The sequence below is a fragment of the Salmo salar genome, chromosome 19, assembly GCF_965601325.2.
Source record: "Salmo salar chromosome 19, fSalSal1, whole genome shotgun sequence".
Classification (NCBI taxonomy): Eukaryota; Metazoa; Chordata; class Actinopteri; order Salmoniformes; family Salmonidae; genus Salmo; species Salmo salar.
The window spans coordinates 15,971,406-15,997,604 of record NC_138309.1 but is presented as its reverse complement, the minus strand read 5'-3'; the positions used below and the strand labels follow the sequence as shown (position 1 = coordinate 15,997,604).

General features: G+C 46.0%; 1 protein-coding gene across 2 annotated transcripts in view; it reads right to left on the bottom strand.

Moving 5' to 3' along the window:
• The window catches only part of rsu1 (Ras suppressor protein 1), a 44,983-nt gene that overhangs the window by 8,477 nt on the left and 10,307 nt on the right, over positions 1-26,199 (bottom strand). For both annotated transcript variants that reach the window (XM_014157417.3, XM_014157418.3), the window contains exons 5-8: positions 25,224-25,342; positions 12,110-12,192; positions 9,715-9,829; positions 8,081-8,213 (exon numbers count right to left, since the gene is read on the bottom strand). In XM_014157417.3, coding sequence (XP_014012892.1) covers positions 8,081-8,213; positions 9,715-9,829; positions 12,110-12,192; positions 25,224-25,342 — 450 coding nt within the window. The remainder of the gene's footprint in view (positions 1-8,080; positions 8,214-9,714; positions 9,830-12,109; positions 12,193-25,223; positions 25,343-26,199) is intronic.

Here is a 26,199-nt window from a genome sequence, read left to right as displayed (position 1 = left end):
CAAATACAGTCCTACAACCTCGTACACACAGTAGTAGGCCTGCACTAATTGCCTAGAATGATACACGACTCTTGAGGATCTACATTAGGGTCATTGGTATTATCATTTCTCTCAGGGGTATACGCATTACAATACGTTGGTGCTATGAGTTGTGTAAAAGCGGAGGTAGAATATCCCAAATTTTTCTTACCCTCGTTGGTCGGTGAGACACGTAGGCATAGCACTGGGCTGGTCAGTCAGCAACAATAGACTGTTCGATCATCCTTAAGGTTACAGCTAACGATGTGGGCAGGCAGGGAGGAGAGTAGGAGTGGAGGGAAGATCTGTCATAGGCTGGGAGCACAGCTCGTTTGTCATGCGTCTTAATTATTGTCATTTAGTCTCATCGAGCCTCCCCATGGATTTCCTGTGGCCTTGTCACTATGGATTTAGGCTGAGGCAGGGAGCTGGACAGTTTATTCTATCCCTGTGGTTTGTGGTTATATACCATAACAGGGTCTGATGTACTGTGGTTATATACTATACAGGGTCTGTATAGTGTTGGACAGTATGGAAAACGATCTGCAATCTGCCACTACAAGACAATAACACGCCAGGTCTTCACTGTCCTCCTCCGCACAGAAGTGTTTTTCTTTCTAATGGGCAGACTCTAGATCTGTGAATATACAGTCGATTTTGGACGTTCAGGTTTCAACTATCACGGACTGCTTCAGTCCGTACTGAGATTGACAAAGTTTGCTTATAGCTCATCAGCCATTTCACCAGCCTCATACACCAACAGCTGCACTACTAGCTCATCAGCCTCGGCTAGCTCCAGACACATACTAGTCACAGAGGGAGCAAAGACCCAAATGGCAGACGTACCCAGTAGCCAGTGGGCCCCTGTCCACCCATGTCAGCGAGGCGGGGCGTATTCATTAATGCATGAATATAATTAGCTCGGAGGATAAAGTCTGAAAACTCTTCTGAGCACATTCAGCAGAATTAACGAACTCGGGCTAGCTAGCCATGCAGAAACGCCTGATAAAATATGCTAAGGTAAAAGTGTGTGTGTCTGTGTGTTCGGGGTTAGCTACACCAGAGAGAAGCTTAGTGCAAAGGATTTTCCTCCCCTCTCCTACCGTTATGACACTAACGTGTTAGTTGAATTCAGAGTTAAACACTTGATAACATCATCTATCACCTTGCCTCTCTCATTGTACTTTGAGGTCGGACTCAAAATAAAACTCAAAAGTCCTACAAAAATAACAACTCCACAGAGGTCTATGGTTTAAAAAACACATCATTTAAAAAAATAAAAAATATCACGTGACTGACATGGCCATTGCTCTACGGACCCTGATCAAAGGTAGTGCATTACATAGGGTACTATTTAGATGGCAGACTCAGCGGGTGGGTTTGTAAAGTGCTGAGCACCTGTGTCTAGACCAGACAAACCCTGATTGGTTCCTAATGATCCGAATGCCCACACAGCATTGAGGAGAACACTTCCTAATAGGTTTAAAGTATTTTTTAACTGATACACCTAGAGCCTATTCAGCTGTCTGAAGCTGTCTGTCTGAAGCTGTCTGTCTGAAGCCAGCAGTAGTAGTTTCACAGCAGGTGTGTGTGTGTGTGTGTGTGTGTGTGTGTGTGTGTGTGTGTGTGTGTGTGTGTGTGTGTGTGTGTGTGTGTGTGTGTCTACCTGTCATGCATATTTCATATGGAGCTTGTTAACTTGACAGAAATAATTGGCAGCCGGACTGGTGGACTGACAGACAGAGGCGAAGGGAAAGCCATGGCATAATCATAAAGCAATAACACATGGTAAACTCAAATGCTACTCCTTTACACACAACAGATTTCTCTCGCTCCATTTCTCTCTCTTCTCTTAATGGTTGCTGATAAGAGAGGGTGGCTAGTGTTCGTCACTGCACAGCTGTCCAGAGCTGACTGAGAAATGAAAACACAATTAAGCCAAAACACACACACACAAACACACACTTCATTTGAAGAACTAAGAAGGACGAAGGGAAGAGAGGAGAGAGGGCACTACTTAACAGTCCATTCCCTCCTCCTCAAAACACCCGCTCCTAAACGGATGAGTATCCTGGTGTTGCACTATGGTTTGGGGCTTCAGAAAACCACAGAAGACTGAAGACAAATCTCCACACAGCTATTTCTGGATACTATTGACAACGCCGAGAGAAAGCAGTGATCGTGATAGAAGAGACCTTAGTTGGGTGAAGGTAGGGTTGAACTAAACTCATGCAGAAATGTCTAATGCTCTATAGTGTAGTACCAACTGCAATGTATTCTTTGTTCAAGAGGACATAGCAAGAAAAGCACATTGATACTCTTATCCCTGAGCAAGCAATGGAAATAAACTCCATGACATGTTGGTGAGTAAACTGATGTAGAGACAGAAGGGAAGAGGGAGAGAGAGTGATAGGAGAAAGAGGGCTAGATGGAGGCAGAGTAAGAGAAGGGAAAAGAGTGAGAAGGAGAAATAGTGGGAGAGGGAAAAGGGAGTGAGAGAAGGAGGAATAGAGAGTGAGTCTTGAGTAGTGGTGTCTGAAGGACACTGAGGAAAGTGAGAAGGATGCTGTTGCGCGTATGAATTCTTCGGGGGCCAGACCCAACCCGGAGGCCTGTTAACGCCTGTCTAATGTGAGATAACCGTTACCCCCCCCACACAAGAACTGGGTTGAAATACATGCATATTTAATTATTAGTTAGTTTACTTATTTTCTGTGCATTTTCAAATAATGTGCCCAAATCAGGTACTTCTATTTGAAAGTATTTTCTAATAACTTCCTATAAATACGTTTTTTCCAAATACCACACAGACCTTGGTTCAAAACAATTGGGAGCATTTAAATATTTGTATTTGAAAATACTGTGTATTTAAATATTTTCAAATACATGCCAACACATTTCAAGTGTATTTCCAAATATATTCCAATATTTAACTACTACCTTCAAAATGTCTTTGTAAGTCAATTCAAAACCCCAAATAGAATTTGAACCCAGGTCTGACTGACACACACACACACACACACACACACACACACACACACACACACACACACACACACACACACACACACACAGGGAAGGGGCCCAGTAAAGTGAAAGTACACTAATAACACCATCCCCCACAAAGTCTGCACCTCGTTAACACACTAACAGAAAATGAGGATCACATTGTCTGAATAGCCTATTTAAAATCCACCTCACAGTGATTTCACAGAGTGCTACAGCACACCATGTCCATGACGAGCATAACCCATGTACCAACTGACTAGACTCAAAGAGACAAAACCTATTAACTCCTAGCAAATGAGTCATTAAAAAACCTTTTAACACAAAAAAGCTAGAATGGCATCTAAATAAATTGTGGAAGACATGCGACTACGGAACTTCTGCAAGCAAATGCTTATTTTGTCTCTTGGAGAAATGTATTTTCCACTTTACAGAAGAGGAGGATGTAAGCTGACTGACAAGGAAGGAAGAAACATTGGTGCAACTTTGCCAGCTCATAATAGATTTAGGCCTAGAGGCCTTGAATTCTGTACCAAGGAGAACACTAAACGAAGGTACAGTTGAGGCACTTTATACAAAACACTATATAATACATAATATTAGCAGGAACAATCATCGATCGTGAAACTTGCAATCGGTCCCCTGCAATACCAAATAAAAATGGCAGTATCTACAGCAGACAGTGATGTTTCCAACAGCACATTCACCACCACTTTTGTCTTGATGAATCAGCGAATCGATGAGGAAATATAAAGATGACTTATGAGACAGATAAAGCGAGAGGTCTAGTATAATCTCAGCGGCAGCGACGCCGGTTTGACTTGGCCTGTCTGAGTAGTGATTTATGGTACCCGGCATTTTCATTGACCAGCAGCGTTTAACATCATCACTGATGCAGACAGCATTGATTGTGTATCAAACCTGCCGTTGGTCAGTGGCCAGCGCTACATTAGCATACGCCAATCAAAACACAGAGGGAAACGTCCAAGAAAACGTACACTTTGTAAACAGAACGCTAAAATAAGTGTACTATATTGGATTGACAAAAACTGCTGTTGGTTTGATTGCAACAAAAGGTGTAACTATGAGCATGACAGTGCATATTGTATGTTTGCAGAATCTACTACAGTTCAACAGTAGAGTGGGATGCCATAGTTTTGGATAAACCCAGACAGACATTTCCTTGCACCAGGTCACAGAGGCACACACACACACACACACACACCACACACACACACACACACACACACACACACACACACACACACACACACACACCACACACACACACACACACACACACACCAGCGTGTGTAGGAAGATAAGTTCCAGTGTGTGGGTCGAGTCTCTCTGAAGATGTAGGATCAGCTGGATATGAAAGTATTCAACAGAGGGATTTGTTCTGCGTTCGCCTCCCAATGACGGCCTACTAAACCCTCCCCTAACCCAGGCGACACTGGCCCAATTTTTCACCGCCTCAACCTAGACTGTATCTCTGGTCTTCTAGTTTAACATTTTGTATTTTCTTTATTTAACTAGGCAAGTCAGTTAAGAACAAATTCTTATTTTACAATGACGGCCTACCCCGGCCAAACCCTCTCCTAACCTGGGCGACGCTGGCCCAATTTTGCACCGCCCTATGGGACTCCCGATCACGGCCGGTTGTGATACAGCCCGGGATTGAACCAGGGTCCGTAGTGACGCCTCTAGCCTTACGCTTCGAACACACCGCCAGCGTCCATGTGCAAAATAGCACGCAGCATCATCTGAATATGTACACAACAAAAGTTCAACACTCACCTTCTGCTGCCATTTCTGTCAAGCCGTCGACAAATACAGTCTGACGCATATGTTCGATAAACCCAACGTAGGCACCACACAGAACGCACTGCAACTGCCTTTGCAAACGCAATGCTGCAAGGCAAACGCAGCGTTTCATTGGAAATGAATGTAATTCTGATGTACTGAAATGTAATGACGCTGTTGGTGTGATCGAAGAGTTAGACCGCTGTGCCACTCGAGAGCCCAGAAGTTAGCTACAGTACATAGAGCAATGGACAAGGCTAGTTCAACTGTGCCATCTAAGAACATATCTGGTACAGTACAAACCAAAACTACGGGTTTCAATGCATAGATAATGTTTAAGTGCATAAATAGCTTTGAAATGGGCCGATACTCTACTACAATACCAGTCCCCAGTCACAGACAGACAAAATGAATGCCTCAAGCCCGTCATAGTAATTGATCTGATTCTGGGTTAATAGAACCAACTAGACACACAGACATTAACTAGAATGACCTGACTGGGTTGTTCCAGAAACAAAGACTTCAAAATAAAACTGCCCTCTATAAGAGGACTAAAATTAGCCTTACCATCCACACACAGGAAATCTTTCAAAGTCTCCGCTCTTTTAAAACAGAAAAACATATTACAAGAGAGAGCGAGACACAGAGAGAAATAGAAAGTGTGTGTGAGGTTTTATAGTAAAGATGGGCTCAGCAGTGAACAGACAGTAGAGGTAACTCAAAGCAGACATTGACAGCTCCAGGGCTTGTCAGACAGGGCTGTGCTGTTGTTGTGAGTGTTATTTCATGCTGTTAGCTCTGGTCTCTGGGTAGCTCCCACCAAACTAACTCCCTATTGCTGCCCTATACTTACCAATAACTGGGTTAACTTGCTAACTAGCAAAGAATATCAACAAAATGTGCACACTCGCGGCACTGATCTGAAAAGCAGATTCACTTGTGGGTGATTGAAAGACCTCTCGTGGGCTACACCCTCCAATAGAATCCTACTCCGTTGCACTCTGGCTCTGCCTACAACAAAATCACACACTCAGTCTTGCAAAGTTAGATTTGTTTTGGTTTGTTGCATTGAAAAGGGGCTGATATAATGTTTATTCGATCACAGGAAAAAAAACGTTGATCTGTATTGTGCAAACTAATGGGGCGAACTCAGTGAAGTTTAATCTCCTCTTGCGTCTCTGTGTGGGCTGGCGTTTCTTCTGTTTGCCAGTCCTGGAGGAAGTGTGTGGCTTAGAGAGAACATTGGCTCACACCAATGGCCAAGTCTTACAGGTCTGTATCACCTCCCTCCTCCAGCTCTCCATCCTTGTGTCTGAGTCTGGCGCTGAGGGAGTCTGGGACATAGACAGCTGGGGTCGGAGCCTAGAGGTCGACCGATTAATCGGAATGGCCGATTAATTAGGGCCGATTTCAAGTTTTCATAACAAATCGGTATTTTTGGCCACCAATTTGCCGATTTACACTTTTTTTTTTTACACCTTTATTTAAAATTAATACACAAGTATATATTTTTTAACCTGCATATTTAGTTAATATTGCCTGCTAACATGAAATTGTGTCACTGCTCTTGCGTTCATTGCCTGGCTCGTTGTGAACTAATTTGCCAGAATTTGATGTAATTATGACATACCATTGAAGGTTGTGCAATGTAACAGGAATATTTAGACTTAGGGTTGCCACCCATTAGATAAAATACGGAACGGTTCCGTATTTCACTGAAAAAAATAAACGTTTTGTTTTCGAGATGATAGTTTCTGGATTCGACCATATTAAATGACCTAAGGCTCGTATTTCTGTGTGTTTTTATAATTAAGTCTATGATTTGATAGAGCAGTCTGACTGAGCGGTGGTAGGCAGCAGCAGGCTCGTAAGCATTCATTCAAACAGCACTTTCGTGCGTTTGCCAACAGCTCTTCACAATGCTTCAAGCATTGCGCTGTTTATGACTTCAAGCCTGTCAACTTCCAAGATTAGGCTGGTGTAACCAATGTGAAATGGCTAGCTAGTTAGCCGGGTGCACGCTAATAGCGTTTCAAACGTCACTCGTTCTGAAACTTGGAGTAGTTGTTCCCCTTGCTCTGCATGGGTAACGCTGCATCGAGGGTGGCTGTTGTCGATGTGTTCCTGGTTCGAGCCCAGGTAGGAGCTGTTACACTGGCAATACTAAAGTGCCTATAAGAACATCCAATAGTCAAAGGTATATGAAATACAAATCGTATAGAGAAATAGTCCTATAATTCCTATAATAACTACAACCTAAAACTTCTTACCTGGAAATATTGAAGACTCATGTTAAAAGGAACCACCAGCTTTCATATGTTCCCATGTTCTGAGCAAGGCACTTAAACGTTAGCTTTCTTACACGGCACATATATTGCACTTTTACTTTCTTCTCCAACACTTTGTTTTTGCATTATTTAAACCAAATTGAACATGTTTCATTATTTATCTGAGGCTAAATTGATTTTATTTATGTATTATATTAAGTTAAAATAAGTGTTCATTCAGTATTGTTGTAATTGTCATTATTACAACAAAAAATAATATATTTTAAAAATAAATAAAACAAAATAAATAATACCAATCATAATAAAAAAAAAGAAAAAAAAGAAATGAATGAAAAAAAAAAAATTATAATAAAAAAATTATAATCGGCCGATTAATCGGTATCGGTTTTTCCCCCCTGGGGTCACCCAATAATCGGTATCGGCATTGAAAAATCATAATCGGTCGACCTCTACTAGACGCAACAGAAAGGTACTGTACACCGGCGGTAGAGGAACGGACGCCCTCCCTCAGGTCTATAAAAGTGAGTGGGTCTCGGCTGGAGGATTGCGTTGACGTGGCAGTCCAGCAACTCAATGGACAGAACAAGAAAAGAGGGAAGGAGAGGAGAGGAGGGAGAGGACAGAGGATCCACGTATCCCCCGCTCTGTCCCTAATGAGAAGTAAAGGTTTGAGGGCCCAGAAGAGAGCAGGGCAGGGCGAGGGTCCAACAACACCATGATACAGCCACAAGACCAGCGGGAGAGGGAGACACAGACAGTCACACGCATGAAAGTCCTTAATACACACACACACACACACACACACACACACACACACACACACACACACACACACACACACACACACACACACACACACACACCCCATTCTCTCCTCTTAGAGCCCTCTCCCTCAGTAGGTCAGAGTCAGTGAGTCCACTACTGCTATAGGTGGAGGGGTGTTTGTAGATTAGACTACTTACTACTTGTAGGTCTCGGAGCGGACGTATTCAAACACATGGGAGACTCCCAGCTGGAACTGGTCTGCAATGGGGGTCACCCACGGGTTGTTCTCAGCCTTGAACACCTGCTTAGGCCCAGTCAGATCCAGGTTACCTGAAGAGAAAGAGGGAGGGAGAGGGGATGAACAGAGAGAGATTAGGAGATTTAGAGTGATATAGAAATGTGTCAGGGAGGAAAGAAGGGAGGGAGAAGAGGTCAACGGGTGGAGAGATGAAGGTGTGGGGAGAAGAGGAGTGAGGAAAGAGGGAGAGAAAGGGCGAAAGAGTGAACAACGTTCTGACAACATTGTGGCGCGGGCGACGGGTCACAGTGCCAATGTGGTCGGTGGTAGCACCTCAGAGACCAATTAACACATATCTGATTAGCCCAGCACCGAGAGAGCTGTCTGGGCCTAAAACCTAAAACCCCAAGGTCCCCCCCCCAACCTCAACCCAACGTTACGCCTGGTCAGAGGAAGCCAACACCAGCAGCCCCATGCTAGCTAGTCAGTTAGGGTTGTTCAGCTGTTCATCTATAATAGTACAGAATCTACAGTTTCACTGCTCTTCTTACTCAACTTCTTGCTTTCAGCTTTGTCTGGGATTTTTTTGTGAGAACGAACTAGGGTTGAATTCAGAGACTGAATGATTTGATGGTTTTACAGTATGGTTAAACTGTAATAATCTGCCTGAAATACACTTTTTTAGATTTATATTACATACATTTGAAACCTCATCTCCCTTATTTTTCCTCTTTTCCTTCCCACCGCTCCATCATCCCTCTCCCCTGGTTACAGGATGAGGTAGGTGTTAGTCCTTCTTCTCTCCAGTGTGGTCTTGACAGCTACAATGCCTGATCTTCTATCCCCAAACGTGCACTTCTCCTGTGCACTTGGCTGCTCCTTGTTAGATGGGCCACTCCCTCTTCATCTCCTTCTCCCCTCTTTTCCTCTGCTCCATCTCTGGAGCACCCCGTCCCTCAGTCGCTCCCTCCGCCTGTGCCTCCCTCCGTCCCTCTAACATTCTCTCTTCCGCCACATCATTTCCCTCCCCCATCTTCCATCCTCTCTTTTGGCTGGTGGTGTAGCTGTGGCTCTAACAAGGCCAGAGCAGTGAGACACTGGGATTAGGGAGCCGTGACAGGAAGATTCTAATCAGCTCTACACAGAGAGTGAGAGAAAAAGGAGACCATCTCTCCCTCCCTCTTCTCTCCCTCCTGAACTCTCTCTCTTCCGAGTTTAGGTCTTAGCTGAAGACATTCCCTTTTTTGTTTTTAACTAACTGATGAAAATATTTCCTTCGTATTGTACTGGAAGGTGTTTCAGTTCTGTAAAGTGAGCTGGGTTGAGCTGCAGGACCTCCAGTGGCGAGGGTCCACACATTGTACTCTACAGGCTGTCAGAGAGAGGGTTGACCCCTGGTGACCTCTGTGGGGGTTCATGGGTTTGTGGATCTGTGAAGCATGCGGTCTGGGGCACACACACAGTGGGACGGTGAGGGCAGTGGGGCGACGCTGGGAGAGGCCAGCCAACCAGAGGAGCAGTCAACTACACCTGCGCCCACATACAGTGACTGTGTGTCTGTGTACAATAGTGTGTTCGTGTGGTCAGTCTTACCCAGTTCAGGGGGCAGCACAGTGAGCCTGTTGCCCTGAATGTGGAGCTCTTTGAGCTGGGCCAGGTCTCCTATCTCTTTAGGCAGAGAGATGAGGTCATTATCCCTCAGACTCAGCTATGGAGAGGAGGATAGGGGGAGAGAAGGGGGGGGGTAATGAGAGAGACATAGAGGGAGAGATGAAGGACGAGAGAGAAAGACAAAGGGAGTAAGAGGATACAGAGAGAAAAATAGGGATTTATACATTCTGTATAAAATCAAATCACATTTTATTGGTCACATGCACGTGCTTAGCAGATGTTATTGTGGGTGTAGCGAAATGTTCCTAGCTCCGACAGCGCAGTAATATCTAACAAGTAATATCTAACAAATTACACAACATATACCCAGTACACATAAATCTAAGTAAAGGAATGGAATTAAGAATATATAAATATATGGACGAGCAATGTCAGAGCAGCACAGACTAAGATACAGTAGAATAGAATACAGTATACACATTTGTACTGTTTGCACAGCAGACATTCATCCACATCCAGTTGAAGTTGGAAGTTTACATACACCTTACCAAATACATTTAAACTCAGTTTCACAATTCCTGACATTTAATCCTAGTAAATATTCCCTGTTTTAGGTCAGTTAGGATCACCACTTTATTTTAAGAATGTGAAATGTCAGAATAATAGTAGAGAGAATGATTTATTTCCGCTTTTATTTCTTTCATCACATTCCCAGTGGGTCAGAAGTTTGAATACACTCAGTTAGTATTTGGTAGCATTGCCTTTAAATTGTTTAACTTGGGTCAAATGTTTCGGGTAGCCTTCCACAAGCTTCCTACAATAAGTTGGGTGAATTTTGGCCCATTCCTCCTGACAGAGCTGGTGTAACTGAGTCAGGTTTGTAGGCCTCCTTGCTCGCAATCGCTTTTTCAGTTCTGCCCACAAATTTTCTATAGGATTGAGGTCAGGGCTTTGTGATGGCCACTCCAATACCTTGACTTTGTTGTCCTTAAGCCATTTTGCCACAACTTTGGAAGTATGCTTGGGGTCATTGTCCATTTGGAAGACCCCTTTGTGACCAAGCTTTAACTTCCTGACTGATGTCTTGAGATGTTGCTTCAATATATCCACATAATTTTCCATCCTCATGATGCCATCTATTTTGTGAAGTGGACCAGTCCCTCCTGCAGCAAAGCACCCCCACAACATGATGCTGCCTTCCCCCGTGCTTCACGGTTGGGATGGTGTTCTTCAGCTTGCAAGCCTCCCCCTTTTTCCTCCAAACATAACGATGGTCATTACAGCCAAACAGTTCTATTTTTGTTTCATCAGACCAGAGGACATTTCTCCAAAAAGTACAATCTTTGTCCCCATGTGCAGTTGCAAACCGTAGTCTGGCTTTTTTTAATGGGGGTTTTGGAGCAGTGGCTTCTTCCTTGCTGAGTGGCCTTACAGGTTATGATGATATAGGACTCATTTTACTGTGGATGTAGATACCTTCGTACCTGTTTCCTCCAGCATCTTCACAAGGTCTTTTGCTGTTGTTCTGGGATTGATTTGCACTTTTCGCACCAAAGTACGTGCATCTCTAAGAGACAGAACGTGTCTCCTTCCTGAGCAGTATGACGGCTACGTGGTCCCATGGTGTTTATACTTGCGTGCTATTGTTTACACAGATGAACGTGGTACCTTCAGGCGTTTGGAAATTGCTCCCAAGGATGAACCAGACTTGTGGAGGTCTACAATATTTTTTCTGAGGTCTTGGCTTTCTTTTGATTTTCCCATGATGTCAAGCAAAGAGGCACTGAGTTTGAAGGTAGGCCTTGAAATACATCCACAGGTACACCTCCAATTGACTCAAATTATGTCAATTAGCCTATCAGAAGCTTCTAAAGCCCTGACATAATTTTCTGGAATTTTCCAAGCTGTTTAAAGGCACAGTCAACTTACTGTATGTAAACTTCTGACCCACTGGAATTGTGATAATGAATTATAAGTGAAATACTCTGTCTAAACAATTGTTAGAAAAATTACTTGTGTCCTGCACAAAGTAGATGTCCTAACCGACTTGCCAAAACTATAGTTTGTTCACAAGAAATGTGTGGAGTTTTTGAAAAGAAAAAACAAGTTATAATGACTCCAACCTAAGTGTATGTAAACTTCCGCCTTCAACTGTATACTAAACAATGATTTCCCGACTACAATCAGAATAAAAAACCTTGAGACGTCACAATAGGAGAAACACATATTCCATTTGAAGTCCTTATTGTGGGGAACCGTCCCTCCTGTATTAAGGCAGTTCTAGGTGACAGAAAATACACGGAACCAACCAAGCAATACGAAGGAGAGAAAGGAGACCACTGATTTTCAGAGGGAGATATTTAGATAAATGACTCACAATCTGCAGCTTGCCCAGCTTGCCGATGTCTGGAGGAAGCATCTCAAAGTCGTTGTCACTGAGATAGAGTGCACGCAGGGTAGCTGCAATTTACACAGGAGTTGGTTAGTGTGTGTGTGCACTGGACTTTCAGTCCTAACCAGGCCGAAGCGTGATCAATAAGACCAGTCACGGCTGATTAATAACCGTTTGCAAGCTCTGGGCAGCTGACACACACATGGGTCAAACATAGATTTACTGCTGCTTGTCTAGTCGGGGGGGGGGGGGGGGTCTATATAAAGAAACACACATACTGACAGCAGCTCACACTGCCTCTCATTCTCTCTCACACACATGCACACACAAAACACCCACACTGAGACACACACCCAAACAGAGACACACACCCAAACAGAGACACCCCCCTCCCCCCACAAAACACACACACCCACACAGAGACACCCACACAGAGACACCCCCCCACACAGACACACACCCCCCCACACAGAGACACACACCCACACACACAGAGACAGACTAGACCAAAAGGGTAATCTTCAGATTCACTGACACTATTCTTCCATCAGGGATTTGGGGAGACATCCAGACAGACAGGCATACTTCCTGGTATGTCACTGTAAGGGAAGCAGATCCTTTGGAGCAAAGTAAAATACCAAAAATAGCCACATACAGGCTTCTAATAGTAACAATGAAAGCGCATATCCTCCTCCTTGTATCTCTGATTGTCTTTAATCATATGCACCTCATTCATTAATCAGTGGCTGTTTAATTTGGGCAGGGAACTAGTAGCGATCTGTGTGTGTGTGTGTGTGTGTGTGTGTGTGTGTGTGTGTGTGTGTGTGTCTGGGCATCGTAGCCTCCTCCAGCTTTGATAGATGGAGTAGGGAGGAGAGGAGGTAGTGTGCGAGGCGAGGGGGGGTATAAGATTAAAATGGAGCTGATTGCTGTGTGAATAGTGCTTTCATTATGTCATCATCTGTATTAAAATAACAGGCCAATAGTAGAGCTAGCACAGCAGCCTCGGAGAGAGACAGTCAGAGACATGGAGACCATCTCTCTCTCTGTCTGTCCTCTTCCTTCCTTCCTTCCTGACTCTCCCCTTCCTTCCTAACTCTCCCCTTCTCTCCTTCCTTCCTTCCCAACTCTCTCCTTCCTTCCTTCCCAACTCTCTCCTTCCTTCCTTCCCAACTCTCTCCTTCCTTCCCTCCCCTCTCTCTCCTTCCTTCCCTCCCCTCCCCTCTCTCTCTCTCTCCTTCCTTACCTCCCCTCTCTCTCCTTCCTAACTCTCTCCTTCCTTCCTTCCTAACTCTCTCCTTCCTTCCTTCCTTCCTAACTCTCTCCTTCCTTCCTAACTCTCTCCTTCCTTCCTTCCTTCCTAACTCACTCTCTCCTTCCTTCCTTCCTTCCTAACTCTCTCTCTCCTTCCTTCCTTCCTCTCTCTCTCCTTCCTAACTCTCTCTCTCCTTCCTTCCTTCCTTCCTTCCTAACTCTCTCCTTCCTTCCTTCCTTCCTAACTCTCTCCTTCCTTCCTTCCTTCCTAACTCTCTCCTTCCTTCCTTCCTTCCTAACTCTCTCCTTCCTTCCTTCCTAACTCTCTCCTTCCTTCCTTCCTAACTCTCTCCTTCCTTCCTTCCTAACTCTCTCCTTCCTTCCTTCCTAACTCTCTCCTTCCTTCCTTCCTAACTCTCTCCTTCCTTCCTTCCTAACTCTCTCCTTCCTTCCTTCCTAACTCTCTCCTTCCTTCCTTCCTAACTCTCTCCTTCCTTCCTTCCTAACGCTCTCCTTCCTTCCTTCCTTCCTTCCTAACTCTCCTTCCTTCCTTCCTTCCTTCCTAACTCTCTCCTTCCTTCCTTCCTTCCTTCCTAACTCTCCTTCCTTCCTTCCTTCCTCTCTCCTTCCTTCCTTCCTCTCTCCTTCCTTCCTTCCTTCCTTACTCTCTCCTTCCTTCCTTCCTCTCTCCTTCCTTCCTTCCTTCCTTCCTTCCTAACTCTCTCCTTCCTTCCTTCCTTCCTAACTCTCTCCTTCCTTCCTTCCTTCCTAACTCTCTCCTTCCTTCCTTCCTTCCTAACTCTCTCCTTCCTTCCTTCCTTCCTTCCTAACTCTCTCCTTCCTTCCTTCCTTCCTTCCTAACTCTCTCCTTCCTTCCTTCCTTCCTAACTCTCTCCTTCCTTCCTTCCTTCCTAACTCTCTCCTTCCTTCCTAACTCTCTCCTTCCTTCCTTCCTTCCTTCCTAACTCTCTCCTTCCTTCCTTCCTAACTTCCTTCCTAACTTCCTTCCTTCCTAACTTCCTTCCTAACTTCCTTCCTAACTTCCTTCCTTCCTTCCTTCCTAACTTCCTTCCTTCCTTCCTAACTTCCTTCCTTCCTTCCTAACTTCCTTCCTAACTCTCTCCTTCCTTCCTAACTTCCTTCCTAACTCTCTCCTTCCTTCCTAACTCTCTCCTTCCTTCCTAACTCTCTCCTTCCTTCCTAACTCTCTCCTTCCTTCCTAACTCTCTCTCCTTCCTTCCTTCCTTCCTAACTCTCTCTCCTTCCTTCCTTCCTTCCTAACTCTCTCTCCTTCCTTCCTTCCTAACTCTCTCTCTCCTTCCTTCCTTCCTAACTCTCTCCTTCCTTCTATCCTTCCTAACTTCCTTCCTAACTCTCTCCTTCCTTCCTTCCTTCCTAACTCTCTCCTTCCTTCCTAACTCTCTCTCCTTCCTTCCTTCCTTCCTAACTCTCTCTCCTTCCTTCCTAACTCTCTCTCCTTCCTTCCTTCCTAACTCTCTCTCTCTCCTTCCTTCCTAACTCTCTCTCTCTCCTTCCTTCCTAACTCTCTCTCCTTCCTTCCTTCCTTCCTAACTCTCTCTCCTTCCTTCCTTCCTTCCTAACTCTCTCTCCTTCCTTCCTTCCTTCCTTCCTTTCTAACTCTCTCCTTCCTTCCTTCCTTCCTTCCTAACTCTCTCCTTCCTTCCTTCCTTCCTTCCTTCCTTCCTTCCTAACTCTCTCCTTCCTTCCTTCCTTCCTAACTCTCTCCTTCCTTCCTTCCTTCCTAACTTCCTTCCTTCCTAACTTCCTTCCTAACTCTCTCTCCTTCCTTCCTTCCTAACTCTCTCCTTCCTTCCTTCCTTCCTTCCTAACTCTCTCCTTCCTTCCTTCCTTCCTAACTCTCTCCTTCCTTCCTTCCTTCCTAACTCTCTCCTTCCTTCCTTCCTTCCTTCCTAACTCTCTCCTTCCTTCCTAACTCTCTCCTTCCTTCCTAACTCTCTCCTTCCTTCTTTCCTTCCTTCCTAACTCTCTCTCCTTCCTTCCTTCCTTCCTAACTCTCTCCTTCCTTCCTTCCTTCCTCTCTCCTTCCTTCCTTCCTTCCTTCCTAACTCTCTCCTTCCTTCCTTCCTTCCTTCCTAACTCTCTCCTTCCTTCCTTCCTTCCTAACTCTCTCCTTCATTCCTAACTCTCTCCTTCCTTCCTAACTCTCCTTCCTTCCTTCCTTCCTTACTCTCTCCTTCCTTCCTTACTTCCTAACTCTCTCCTTCCTTCCTTACTTCCTAACTCTCTCCTTCCTTCCTTCCTTCCTAACTCTCTCCTTCCTTCCTTACTTCCTAACTCTCTCCTTCCTTCCTTACTTCCTAACTCGCTCTCCTTCCTTCCTTCCTAACTCGCTCTCCTTCCTTCCTAACTCGCTCTCCTTCCTTCCTTCCTAACTCTCTCCTTCCTTCCTTCCTTCCTTCCTAACTCTCTCCTTCCTTCCTTCCTAACTCTCTCCTTCCTTCCTTCCTTCCTAACTCTCTCCTTCCTTCCTCTCTCTCTCCTTCCTTCCTTCCTAACTCTCTCCTTCCTTCCATCCTTCCTTCCTTCCTCTCTCTCCTTCCTTCCTTCCTTCCTTCCTTTCTAACTCTCTCCTTCCTTCCTTCCTTCCTAACTTCCTTCCTTCCTAACTTCCTTCCTAACTCTCTCTCCTTCCTAACTTCCTTCCTAACTCTCTCCTTCCTTCCTTCCTTCCTAACTCTCTCCTTCCTTCCTTCCTTCCTAACTCTCTCCTTCCTTCCTTCCTTCCTTCCTAACTCTCTCCTTCCTTCCTTCCTTCCTTCCTAACTCTCTCCTTCCTTCCTAACTCTCTCTCCTTCTTTCCTTCCTTCCTAACTCTCTCTCCTTCCTTCCTTCCTTCCTAACTCTCTCCTTCCTTCCTTCCTCTCTCCTTCCTTCCTTCCTTCCTTCCTAACTCTCTCCTTCCTTCCTTCCTTCCTTCCTAACTCTCTCCTTCCTTCCTTCCTTCCTAACTCTCTCCTTCCTTCCTAACTCTCTCCTTCCTTCCTTCCTTACTCTCTCCTTCCTTCCTTACTTCCTAACTCTCTCCTTCCTTCCTTCCTTCCTAACTCTCTCCTTCCTTCCTTCCTTCCTAACTCTCTCCTTCCTAACTCTCTCCTTCCTTCCTTACTTCCTAACTCTCTCCTTCCTTCCTTACTTCCTAACTCTCTCCTTCCTTCCTTACTTCCTAACTCGCTCTCCTTCCTTCCTTCCTAACTCGCTCTCCTTCCTTCCTTCCTAACTCTCTCCTTCCTTCCTTCCTTCCTTCCTAACTCTCTCCTTCCTTCCTTCCTTCCTTCCTTCCTAACTCTCTCCTTCCTTCCTTCCTTCCTAACTCTCTCCTTCCTTCCTTCCTTCCTAACTCTCTCCTTCCTTCCTCTCTCTCTCCTTCCTTCCTTCCTAACTCTCTCCTTCCTTCCTTCCTTCCTTCCTAACTCTCTCCTTCCTTCCTTCCTTCCTCTCTCTCTCCTTCCTTCCTTCCTTCCTCTCTCTCTCCTTCCTTCCTTCCTTCCTAACTCTCTCCTTCCTTCCTTACTTCCTAACTCTCTCCTTCCTTCCTTACTTCCTAACTCTCTCCTTCCTTCCTTACTTCCTAACTCTCTCCTTCCTTCCTTACTTCCTAACTCGCTCTCCTTCCTTCCTTCCTAACTCGCTCTCCTTCCTTCCTTCCTAACTCTCTCCTTCCTTCCTTCCTTCCTTCCTAACTCTCTCCTTCCTTCCTCTCTCTCTCCTTCCTTCCTTCCTAACTCTCTCCTTCCTTCCATCCTTCCTTCCTTCCTAACTCTCTCCTTCCTTCCTTCCATCCTTCCTTCCTAACTCTCTCCTTCCTTCCTTCCTTCCTAACTCTCTCCTTCCTAACTCTCTCCTTCCTTCCTTACTTCCTAACTCTCTCCTTCCTTCCTTACTTCCTAACTCTCTCCTTCCTTCCTTACTTCCTAACTCGCTCTCCTTCCTTCCTTCCTAACTCGCTCTCCTTCCTTCCTTCCTAACTCTCTCCTTCCTTCCTTCCTTCCTTCCTAACTCTCTCCTTCCTTCCTTCCTTCCTTCCTTCCTAACTCTCTCCTTCCTTCCTTCCTTCCTAACTCTCTCCTTCCTTCCTTCCTTCCTAACTCTCTCCTTCCTTCCTCTCTCTCTCCTTCCTTCCTTCCTAACTCTCTCCTTCCTTCCTTCCTTCCTTCCTAACTCTCTCCTTCCTTCCTTCCTTCCTCTCTCTCTCCTTCCTTCCTTCCTTCCTCTCTCTCTCCTTCCTTCCTTCCTTCCTAACTCTCTCCTTCCTTCCTTACTTCCTAACTCTCTCCTTCCTTCCTTACTTCCTAACTCTCTCCTTCCTTCCTTACTTCCTAACTCTCTCCTTCCTTCCTTACTTCCTAACTCGCTCTCCTTCCTTCCTTCCTAACTCTCTCCTTCCTTCCTTCCTTCCTAACTCTCTCCTTCCTTCCTCTCTCTCTCCTTCCTTCCTTCCTAACTCTCTCCTTCCTTCCATCCTTCCTTCCTTCCTAACTCTCTCCTTCCTTCCTTCCATCCTTCCTTCCTAACTCTCTCCTTCCTTCCTTCCTTCCTTCCTTCCTAACTCTCTCTCCTTCCTAACTCTCTCTCCTTCCTAACTCTCTCTCCTTCCTTCCTTCCTAACTCTCTCCTTCCTTCCTTCCATCCTTCCTTCCTAACTCTCTCCTTCCTTCCTTCCATCCTTCCTTCCTTCCTAACTCTCTCCTTCCTTCCTTCCATCCTTCCTTCCTAACTCTCTCCTTCCTTCCTTCCATCCTTCCTTCCTAACTCTCTCCTTCCTTCCTTCCTCTCTCCTTCCTTCCTTCCTAACTCTCTCCTTCCTTCCTTCCTAACTCTCTCCTTCCTTCCTTCCTTCCTAACTCTCTCCTTCCTTCCTTCCTAACTCTCTCCTTCCTTCCATCCTTCCTTCCTAACTCTCTCCTTCCTTCCTTCCATCCTTCCTTCCTAACTCTCTCCTTCCTTCCTTCCTTCCTTCCTTCCTAACTCTCTCCTTCCTTCCTTCCTTCCTTCCTAACTCTCCTTCCTTCCTTCCTTCCTAACTCTCTCCTTCCTTCCTTCCTTCCTAACTCTCTCCTTCCTTCCTCTCTCTCTCCTTCCTTCCTTCCTAACTCTCTCCTTCCTTCCATCCTTCCTTCCTTCCTCTCTCTCCTTCCTTCCTTCCTTCCTTCCTTTCTAACTCTCTCCTTCCTTCCTTCCTTCCTAACTTCCTTCCTTCCTAACTTCCTTCCTAACTCTCTCTCCTTCCTTCCTAACTTCCTTCCTTCCTAACTTCCTTCCTAACTCTCTCCTTCCTACTTCCTTCCTAACTCTCTCTCCTTCCTTCCTTCCTTCCTAACTCTCTCCTTCCTTCCTTCCTTCCTAACCTCTCCTTCCTTCCTTCCTTCCTAACTCTCTCCTTCCTCTTCCTTCCTAACTCTCTCCTTCCTTCCTAACTCTCTCTCCTTCTTTCCTTCCTTCCTAACTCTCTCTCCTTCCTTCCTTCCTTCCTCCTCAACTCTCTCCTTCCTTCCTTCCTCCTCTCTCCTTCCTTCCTTCCTTCCTTCCTAACTCTCTCCTTCCTTCCTTCCTTCCTTCCTAACTCTCTCCTTCCTTCCTTCCTTCCTAACTCTCTCCTTCCTTCCTAACTCTCTCCTTCCTTCCTTCCTTACTCTCTCCTTCCTTCCTTACTTCCTAACTCTCTCCTTCCTTCCTTCCTTCCTAACTCTCTCCTTCCTTCCTTCCTTCCTAACCTCTCCTCCTAACTCTCTCCTCCTTCCTTCTTCCTAACTCTCTCCTTCCTTCCTTACTTCCTAACTCTCTCCTTCCTTCCTTACTTCCTAACTCGCTCTCCTTCCTTCCTTCCTAACTCGCTCTCCTTCCTTCCTTCCTAACTCTCTCCTTCCTTCCTTCCTTCCTTCCTAACTCCTCCTTCCTTCCTTCCTTCCTTCCTAACTCTCTCCTTCCTTCCTTCCTTCCTAACTCTCTCCTTCCTTCCTTCCTTCCTAACTCTCTCCTTCCTTCCTCTCTCTCTCCTTCCTTCCTTCCTAACTCTCTCCTTCCTTCCTTCCTTCCTTCCTAACTCTCTCCTTCCTTCCTTCCTTCCTCTCTCTCTCCTTCCTTCCTTCCTTCCTCTCTCTCTCCTTCCTTCCTTCCTTCCTAACTCTCTCCTTCCTTCCTTACTTCCTAACTCTCTCCTTCCTTCCTTACTTCCTAACTCTCTCCTTCCTTCCTTACTTCCTAACTCTCTCCTTCCTTCCTTACTTCCTAACTCGCTCTCCTTCCTTCCTTCCTAACTCGCTCTCCTTCCTTCCTTCCTAACTCTCTCCTTCCTTCCTTCCTTCCTAACTCTCTCCTTCCTTCCTCTCTCTCTCCTTCCTTCCTTCCTAACTCTCTCCTTCCTTCCATCCTTCCTTCCTTCCTAACTCTCTCCTTCCTTCCTTCCATCCTTCCTTCCTAACTCTCTCCTTCCTTCCTTCCTTCCTTCCTTCCTAACTCTCTCTCCTTCCTAACTCTCTCTCCTTCCTAACTCTCTCTCCTTCCTTCCTTCCTAACTCTCTCCTTCCTTCCTTCCATCCTTCCTTCCTAACTCTCTCCTTCCTTCCTTCCTTCCTTCCTTCCTAACTCTCTCCTTCCTTCCTTCCATCCTTCCTTCCTAACTCTCTCCTTCCTTCCTTCCATCCTTCCTTCCTAACTCTCTCCTTCCTTCCTTCCTTCCTTCCTAACTCTCTCCTTCCTTCCTTCCTAACTCTCTCCTTCCTTCCTTCCTAACTCTCTCCTTCCTTCCTTCCTTCCTTCCTTCCTAACTCTCTCCTTCCTTCCTTCCTAACTCTCTCCTTCCTTCCATCCTTCCTTCCTAACTCTCTCCTTCCTTCCTTCCATCCTTCCTTCCTAACTCTCTCCTTCCTTCCTTCCTTCCTTCCTTCCTAACTCTCTCCTTCCTTCCTTCCTTCCTTCCTAACTCTCTCCTTCCTTCCTTCCTTCCTTCCTAACTCTCTCCTTCCTTCCTTCCTTCCTAACTCTCTCCTTCCTTCCTCTCTCTCTCCTTCCTTCCTTCCTAACTCTCTCCTTCCTTCCATCCTTCCTTCCTTCCTCTCTCTCCTTCCTTCCTTCCTTCCTTCCTTCCTTTCTAACTCTCTCCTTCCTTCCTTCCTTCCTAACTTCCTTCCTTCCTAACTTCCTTCCTAACTAACTTCCTTCCTTCCTAACTTCCTTCCTAACTCTCTCTCCTTCCTAACTTCCTTCCTAACTCTCTCTCCTTCCTTCCTTCCTTCCTAACTCTCTCCTTCCTTCCTTCCTTCCTAACTCTCTCCTTCCTTCCTTCCTTCCTAACTCTCTCCTTCCTTCCTTCCTTCCTAACTCTCTCCTTCCTTCCTAACTCTCTCTCCTTCTTTCCTTCCTTCCTAACTCTCTCTCCTTCCTTCCTTCCTTCCTTCCTTCCTAACTCTCTCCTTCCTTCCTTCCTTCCTCTCTCCTTCCTTCCTTCCTTCCTTCCTTCCTAACTCTCTCCTTCCTTCCTTCCTTCCTTCCTAACTCTCTCCTTCCTTCCTTCCTTCCCCTAACTCTCTCCTTCCTTCCTAACTCTCTCCTTCCTTCCTTCCTTACTCTCTCCTTCCTTCCTTACTTCCTAACTCTCTCCTTCCTTCCTTCCTTCCTAACTCTCTCCTTCCTTCCTTCCTTCCTAACTCTCTCCTTCCTTCCTTCCTTCCTAACTCTCTCCTTCCTTCCTTCCTTCCTAACTCTCTCCTTCCTTCCTTACTTCCTAACTCTCTCCTTCCTTCCTTACTTCCTAACTCTCTCCTTCCTTCCTTACTTCCTAACTCGCTCTCCTTCCTTCCTTCCTAACTCTCTCCTTCCTTCCTTCCTTCCTTCCTTCCTAACTCTCTCCTTCCTTCCTTCCTTCCTTCCTTCCTAACTCTCTCCTTCCTTCCTTCCTTCCTTCCTTCCTAACTCTCTCCTTCCTTCCTTCCTTCCTAACTCTCTCCTTCCTTCCTCTCTCTCTCCTTCCTTCCTTCCTAACTCTCTCCTTCCTTCCTTCCTTCCTTCCTAACTCTCTCCTTCCTTCCTTCCTTCCTCTCTCTCTCCTTCCTTCCTTCCTTCCTAACTCTCTCCTTCCTTCCTTCCTTCCTAACTCTCTCCTTCCTTCCTTACTTCCTAACTCTCTCCTTCCTTCCTTACTTCCTAACTCTCTCCTTCCTTCCTTACTTCCTAACTCTCTCCTTCCTTCCTTACTTCCTAACTCGTTCTCCTTCCTTCCTTCCTAACTCGTTCTCCTTCCTTCCTTCCTAACTCTCTCCTTCCTTCCTTCCTTCCTTCCTAACTCTCTCCTTCCTTCCTTCCTTCCTAACTCTCTCCTTCCTTCCTCTCTCTCTCCTTCCTTCCTTCCTAACTCTCTCCTTCCTTCCATCCTTCCTTCCTTCCTAACTCTCTCCTTCCTTCCTTCCATCCTTCCTTCCTAACTCTCTCCTTCCTTCCTTCCTTCCTTCCTTCCTAACTCTCTCTCCTTCCTAACTCTCTCTCCTTCCTAACTCTCTCTCCTTCCTTCCTTCCTAACTCTCTCCTTCCTTCCTTCCATCCTTCCTTCCTAACTCTCTCCTTCCTTCCTTCTTCCTTCCTAACTCTCTCCTTCCTTCCTTCCTAACTCTCTCCTTCCTTCCTTCCTTCCTTCCTAACTCTCTCCTTCCTTCCTTCCTTCCTAACTCTCTCCTTCCTTCCTCTCTCTCTCCTTCCTTCCTTCCTAACTCTCTCCTTCCTTCCATCCTTCCTTCCTTCCTAACTCTCTCCTTCCTTCCTTCCATCCTTCCTTCCTAACTCTCTCCTTCCTTCCATCCTTCCTTCCTAACTCTCTCCTTCCTTCCTTCCTTCCTAACTCTCTCCTTCCTTCCTTCCTTCCTAACTCTCTCCTTCCTTCCTTCCTAACTCTCTCCTTCCTTCCTTCCTAACTCTCTCCTTCCTTCCTTCCTTCCTTCCTAACTCTCTCCTTCCTTCCTTCCATCCTTCCTTCCTAACTCTCTCCTTCCTTCCTTCCATCCTTCCTTCCTAACTCTCTCCTTCCTTCCTTCCTTCCTAACTCTCTCCTTCCTTCCTTCCTAACTCTCTCCTTCCTTCCTTCCTTCCTTCCTTCCTAACTCTCTCCTTCCTTCCATCCTTCCTTCCTAACTCTCTCCTTCCTTCCTTCCATCCTTCCTTCCTAACTCTCTCCTTCCTTCCTTCCTTCCTAACTCTCTCCTTCCTTCCTTCCTAACTCTCTCCTTCCTTCCTTCCTAACTCTCTCCTTCCTTCCTTCCTTCCTAACTCTCTCCTTCCTTCCTTCCTTCCTAACTCTCTCCTTCCTTCCTTCCTTCCTAACTCTCTCCTTCCTTCCTTCCTTCCTAACTCTCTCCTTCCTTCCTTCCTAACTCTCTCCTTCCTTCCTTCCTTCCTTCCTAACTCTCTCCTTCCTTCCTTCCTAACTCTCTCCTTCCTTCCATCCTTCCTTCCTAACTCTCTCCTTCCTTCCTTCCATCCTTCCTTCCTAACTCTCTCCTTCCTTCCTTCCATCCTTCCTTCCTAACTCTCTCCTTCCTTCCTTCCTTCCTTCCTAACTCTCTCCTTCCTTCCTTCCTAACTCTCTCCTTCCTTCCTTCCTTCCTTCCTTCCTAACTCTCTCCTTCCTTCCATCCTTCCTTCCTAACTCTCTCCTTCCTTCCTTCCATCCTTCCTTCCTAACTCTCTCCTTCCTTCCTTCCATCCTTCCTTCCTAACTCTCTCCTTCCTTCCTTCCTTCCTTCCTTCCTAACTCTCTCCTTCCTTCCTTCCTAACTCTCCTTCCTTCCTTCCTTCCTTCCTTCCTAACTCTCTCCTTCCTTCCTTCCTTCCTTCCTAACTCTCTCCTTCCTTCCATCCTTCCTTCCTAACTCTCTCCTTCCTTCCTTCCTAACTCTCTCCTTCCTTCCTTCCTAACTCCTTCCTTCCTTCCTTCCTTCCATCCTTCCTTCCATCCTTCCTTCCTAACTCTCTCCTTCCTTCCTTCCTTCCTTCCTTCCTAACTCTCTCTCCTTCCTAACTCTCTCCTTCCTTCCTTCCTAACTCTCTCCTTCCTTCCATCCTTCCTTCCTAACTCTCTCCTTCCTTCCATCCTTCCTTCCTAACTCTCTCCTTCCTTCCATCCTTCCTTCCTAACTCTCTCCTTCCTTCCTTCCTTCCTTCCTTCCTTCCTTCCTTCCTAACTCTCTCCTTCCCTCCTTCCTTCCTAACTCTCTCCTTCCTTCCTTCCTTCCTTCCTAACTCTCTCCTTCCTTCCATCCTTCCTTCCTAACTCTCTCCTTCCTTCCATCCTTCCTTCCTAACTCTCCTTCCTTCCATCCTTCCTTCCTAGCTCTCCTTCCTTCCATCCTTCCTTCCTAGCTCTCCTTCCTTCCTTCCTTCCTAACTCTCTCCTTCCTTCCTTCCTTCCTAACTCTCTCCTTCCTTCCTTCCTTCCTAACTCTCTCCTTCCTTCCTTCCTTCCTAACTCTCTCCTTCCTTCCTTCCTTCCTAACTCTCTCCTTCCTTCCTTCCTTCCTAACTCTCTCCTTCCTTCCTTCCTTCCTAACTCTCTCCTTCCTTCCTTCCTTCCTAACTCTCTCCTTCCTTCCTTCCTTCCTAACTCTCTCCTTCCTTCCTTCCTTCCTAACTCTCTCCTTCCTTCCTTCCTTCCTAACTCTCTCCTTCCTTCCTTCCTTCCTAACTCTCTCCTTCCTTCCTTCCTTCCTAACTCTCTCCTTCCTTCCTTCCTTCCTAACTCTCTCCTTCCTTCCTTCCTTCCTAACTCTCTCTCCTTCCTTCCTTCCTAACTCTCTCCTTCCTTCCTTCCTAACTCTCTCCTTCCTTCCTTCCTAACTCTCTCCTTCCTTCCTTCCTAACTCTCTCCTTCCTTCCTTCCTAACTCTCTCCTTCCTAACTCTCTCCTTCCTAACTCTCTCCTTCCTAACTCTCTCCTTCCTTCCTTCCTAACTCTCTCCTTCCTTCCTTCCTAACTCTCTCCTTCCTTCCTTCCTAACTCTCTCCTTCCTTCCTTCCTAACTCTCTCCTTCCTTCCTTCCTAACTCTCTCCTTCCTTCCTTCCTAACTCTCTCCTTCCTTCCTTCCTAACTCTCTCCTTCCTTCCTTCCTAACTCTCTCCTTCCTTCCTTCCTAACTCTCTCCTTCCTTCCTTCCTAACTCTCTCCTTCCTTCCTTCCTAACTCTCTCCTTCCTTCCTTCCTAACTCTCTCCTTCCTTCCTTCCTAACTCTCTCCTTCCTTCCTTCCTAACTCTCTCCTTCCTTCCTTCCTAACTCTCTCCTTCCTTCCTTCCTAACTCTCTCCTTCCTTCCTTCCTAACTCTCTCCTTCCTTCCTAACTCTCTCCTTCCTTCCTAACTCTCTCCTTCCTTCCTAACTCTCTCCTTCCTTCCTAACTCTCTCCTTCCTTCCTAACTCTCTCCTTCCTTCCTAACTCTCTCCTTCCTTCCTAACTCTCTCCTTCCTTCCTAACTCTCTCCTTCCTTCCTAACTCTCTCCTTCCTTCCTAACTCTCTCCCTTCTCACATTCCCTTTTCAGTTTTTTTATTTTATTAACATTTTTTACCAGAGAGAGCGCGTCAATTACCAGAACAGGGTGGTGGACAGAACGGAGGAGTTGATTGGAAAGATGATGAGGCCCATGATAATGATGTGCTTGAGTCAGTAATAAGAACGGTGGTCTGCTCTGCGTGTGGTGACAGGAGAAATATTTCAGTCGCACTTGAGTACACGTGTGCATTTCTTCACGGGCTTCTGTGGACGTGTGTGCGTGCGATGCAGTGTGTGTGTGTGAGAGAGAGAGAGAGAGAGGGAGTGACTCACTGAGGTAGAAGAAGTTGCCGGGCAGCGAGCTCTCGTTCAGGTTGTTGTAGGTCAGGTCCAGGACCTCTAGAGCAGGCAGGGACCCGAAGCCTCGGGGCAGAGCACTCATCCTGTTCATACTGCACGCATAATGACAGTTAGAAAACAACCAGTTAAACCAACTCACAGCTTTACAACGGCATTTCCTGAGGTAGTCCTCAACTGAAGAAAAAAAAATCAGTGTCACCCTCAGCACAAGAGGACATTTCCACTTGGTCTAATGGTGAAGACATCGGTTTCCTGAGGCTGTGACACTATTTCTACAGTAAATCCAATATAATGTACAGTGAACGCAGAGTCATTCTTTTTTCATACTAGCTGGCGTTCACATTGGGGGAAATAACTCATTCTTCAATTGTATAATCTCACATTCTGCATGTAAGGTCACATATAGTCCTTGTGTTAGGCAGAACTGTTTAAGGATTCTATAGAATGAGCTCAGGGAGAAGGAGAGGATCAAGGTGTCACTGGGTCTAGCCGGAGATCAGGTTCTGATTGAGCCCAACCATTTAAGCATCAGTCTATACATCTCCAGGTATTACATTATCAATATCCACACACACACACACACACACGAGGCTAGGCCGCCTCAAAGACACAGGGAACACAGTGGAGCGCCTTGCTTTCAGGGCGGATTTGAAAAGCAAAAACAAATTGATTCTGCGACGCCAGGATATGTTTGCAAGGCAATTACAGGTTGGGAGGCAGAGATTGTTTTGACAAATGAGATCAGGTTGGTAGGTACACACAAATGCGCTTGCACACACAAACACATCGTACACACACAGTACAGAGTACACACACCGCGCTGAAAGGGACAGTGGGTCCTGAATACGTCTGCGAGGCTTATGTTTCCTAGATTATGGTTGGGAGACGGTGCAGCTGACAGCCAATCCATAAGAGACGCAGAATGTCAGAGCGGTGGAGGAGATTGTAA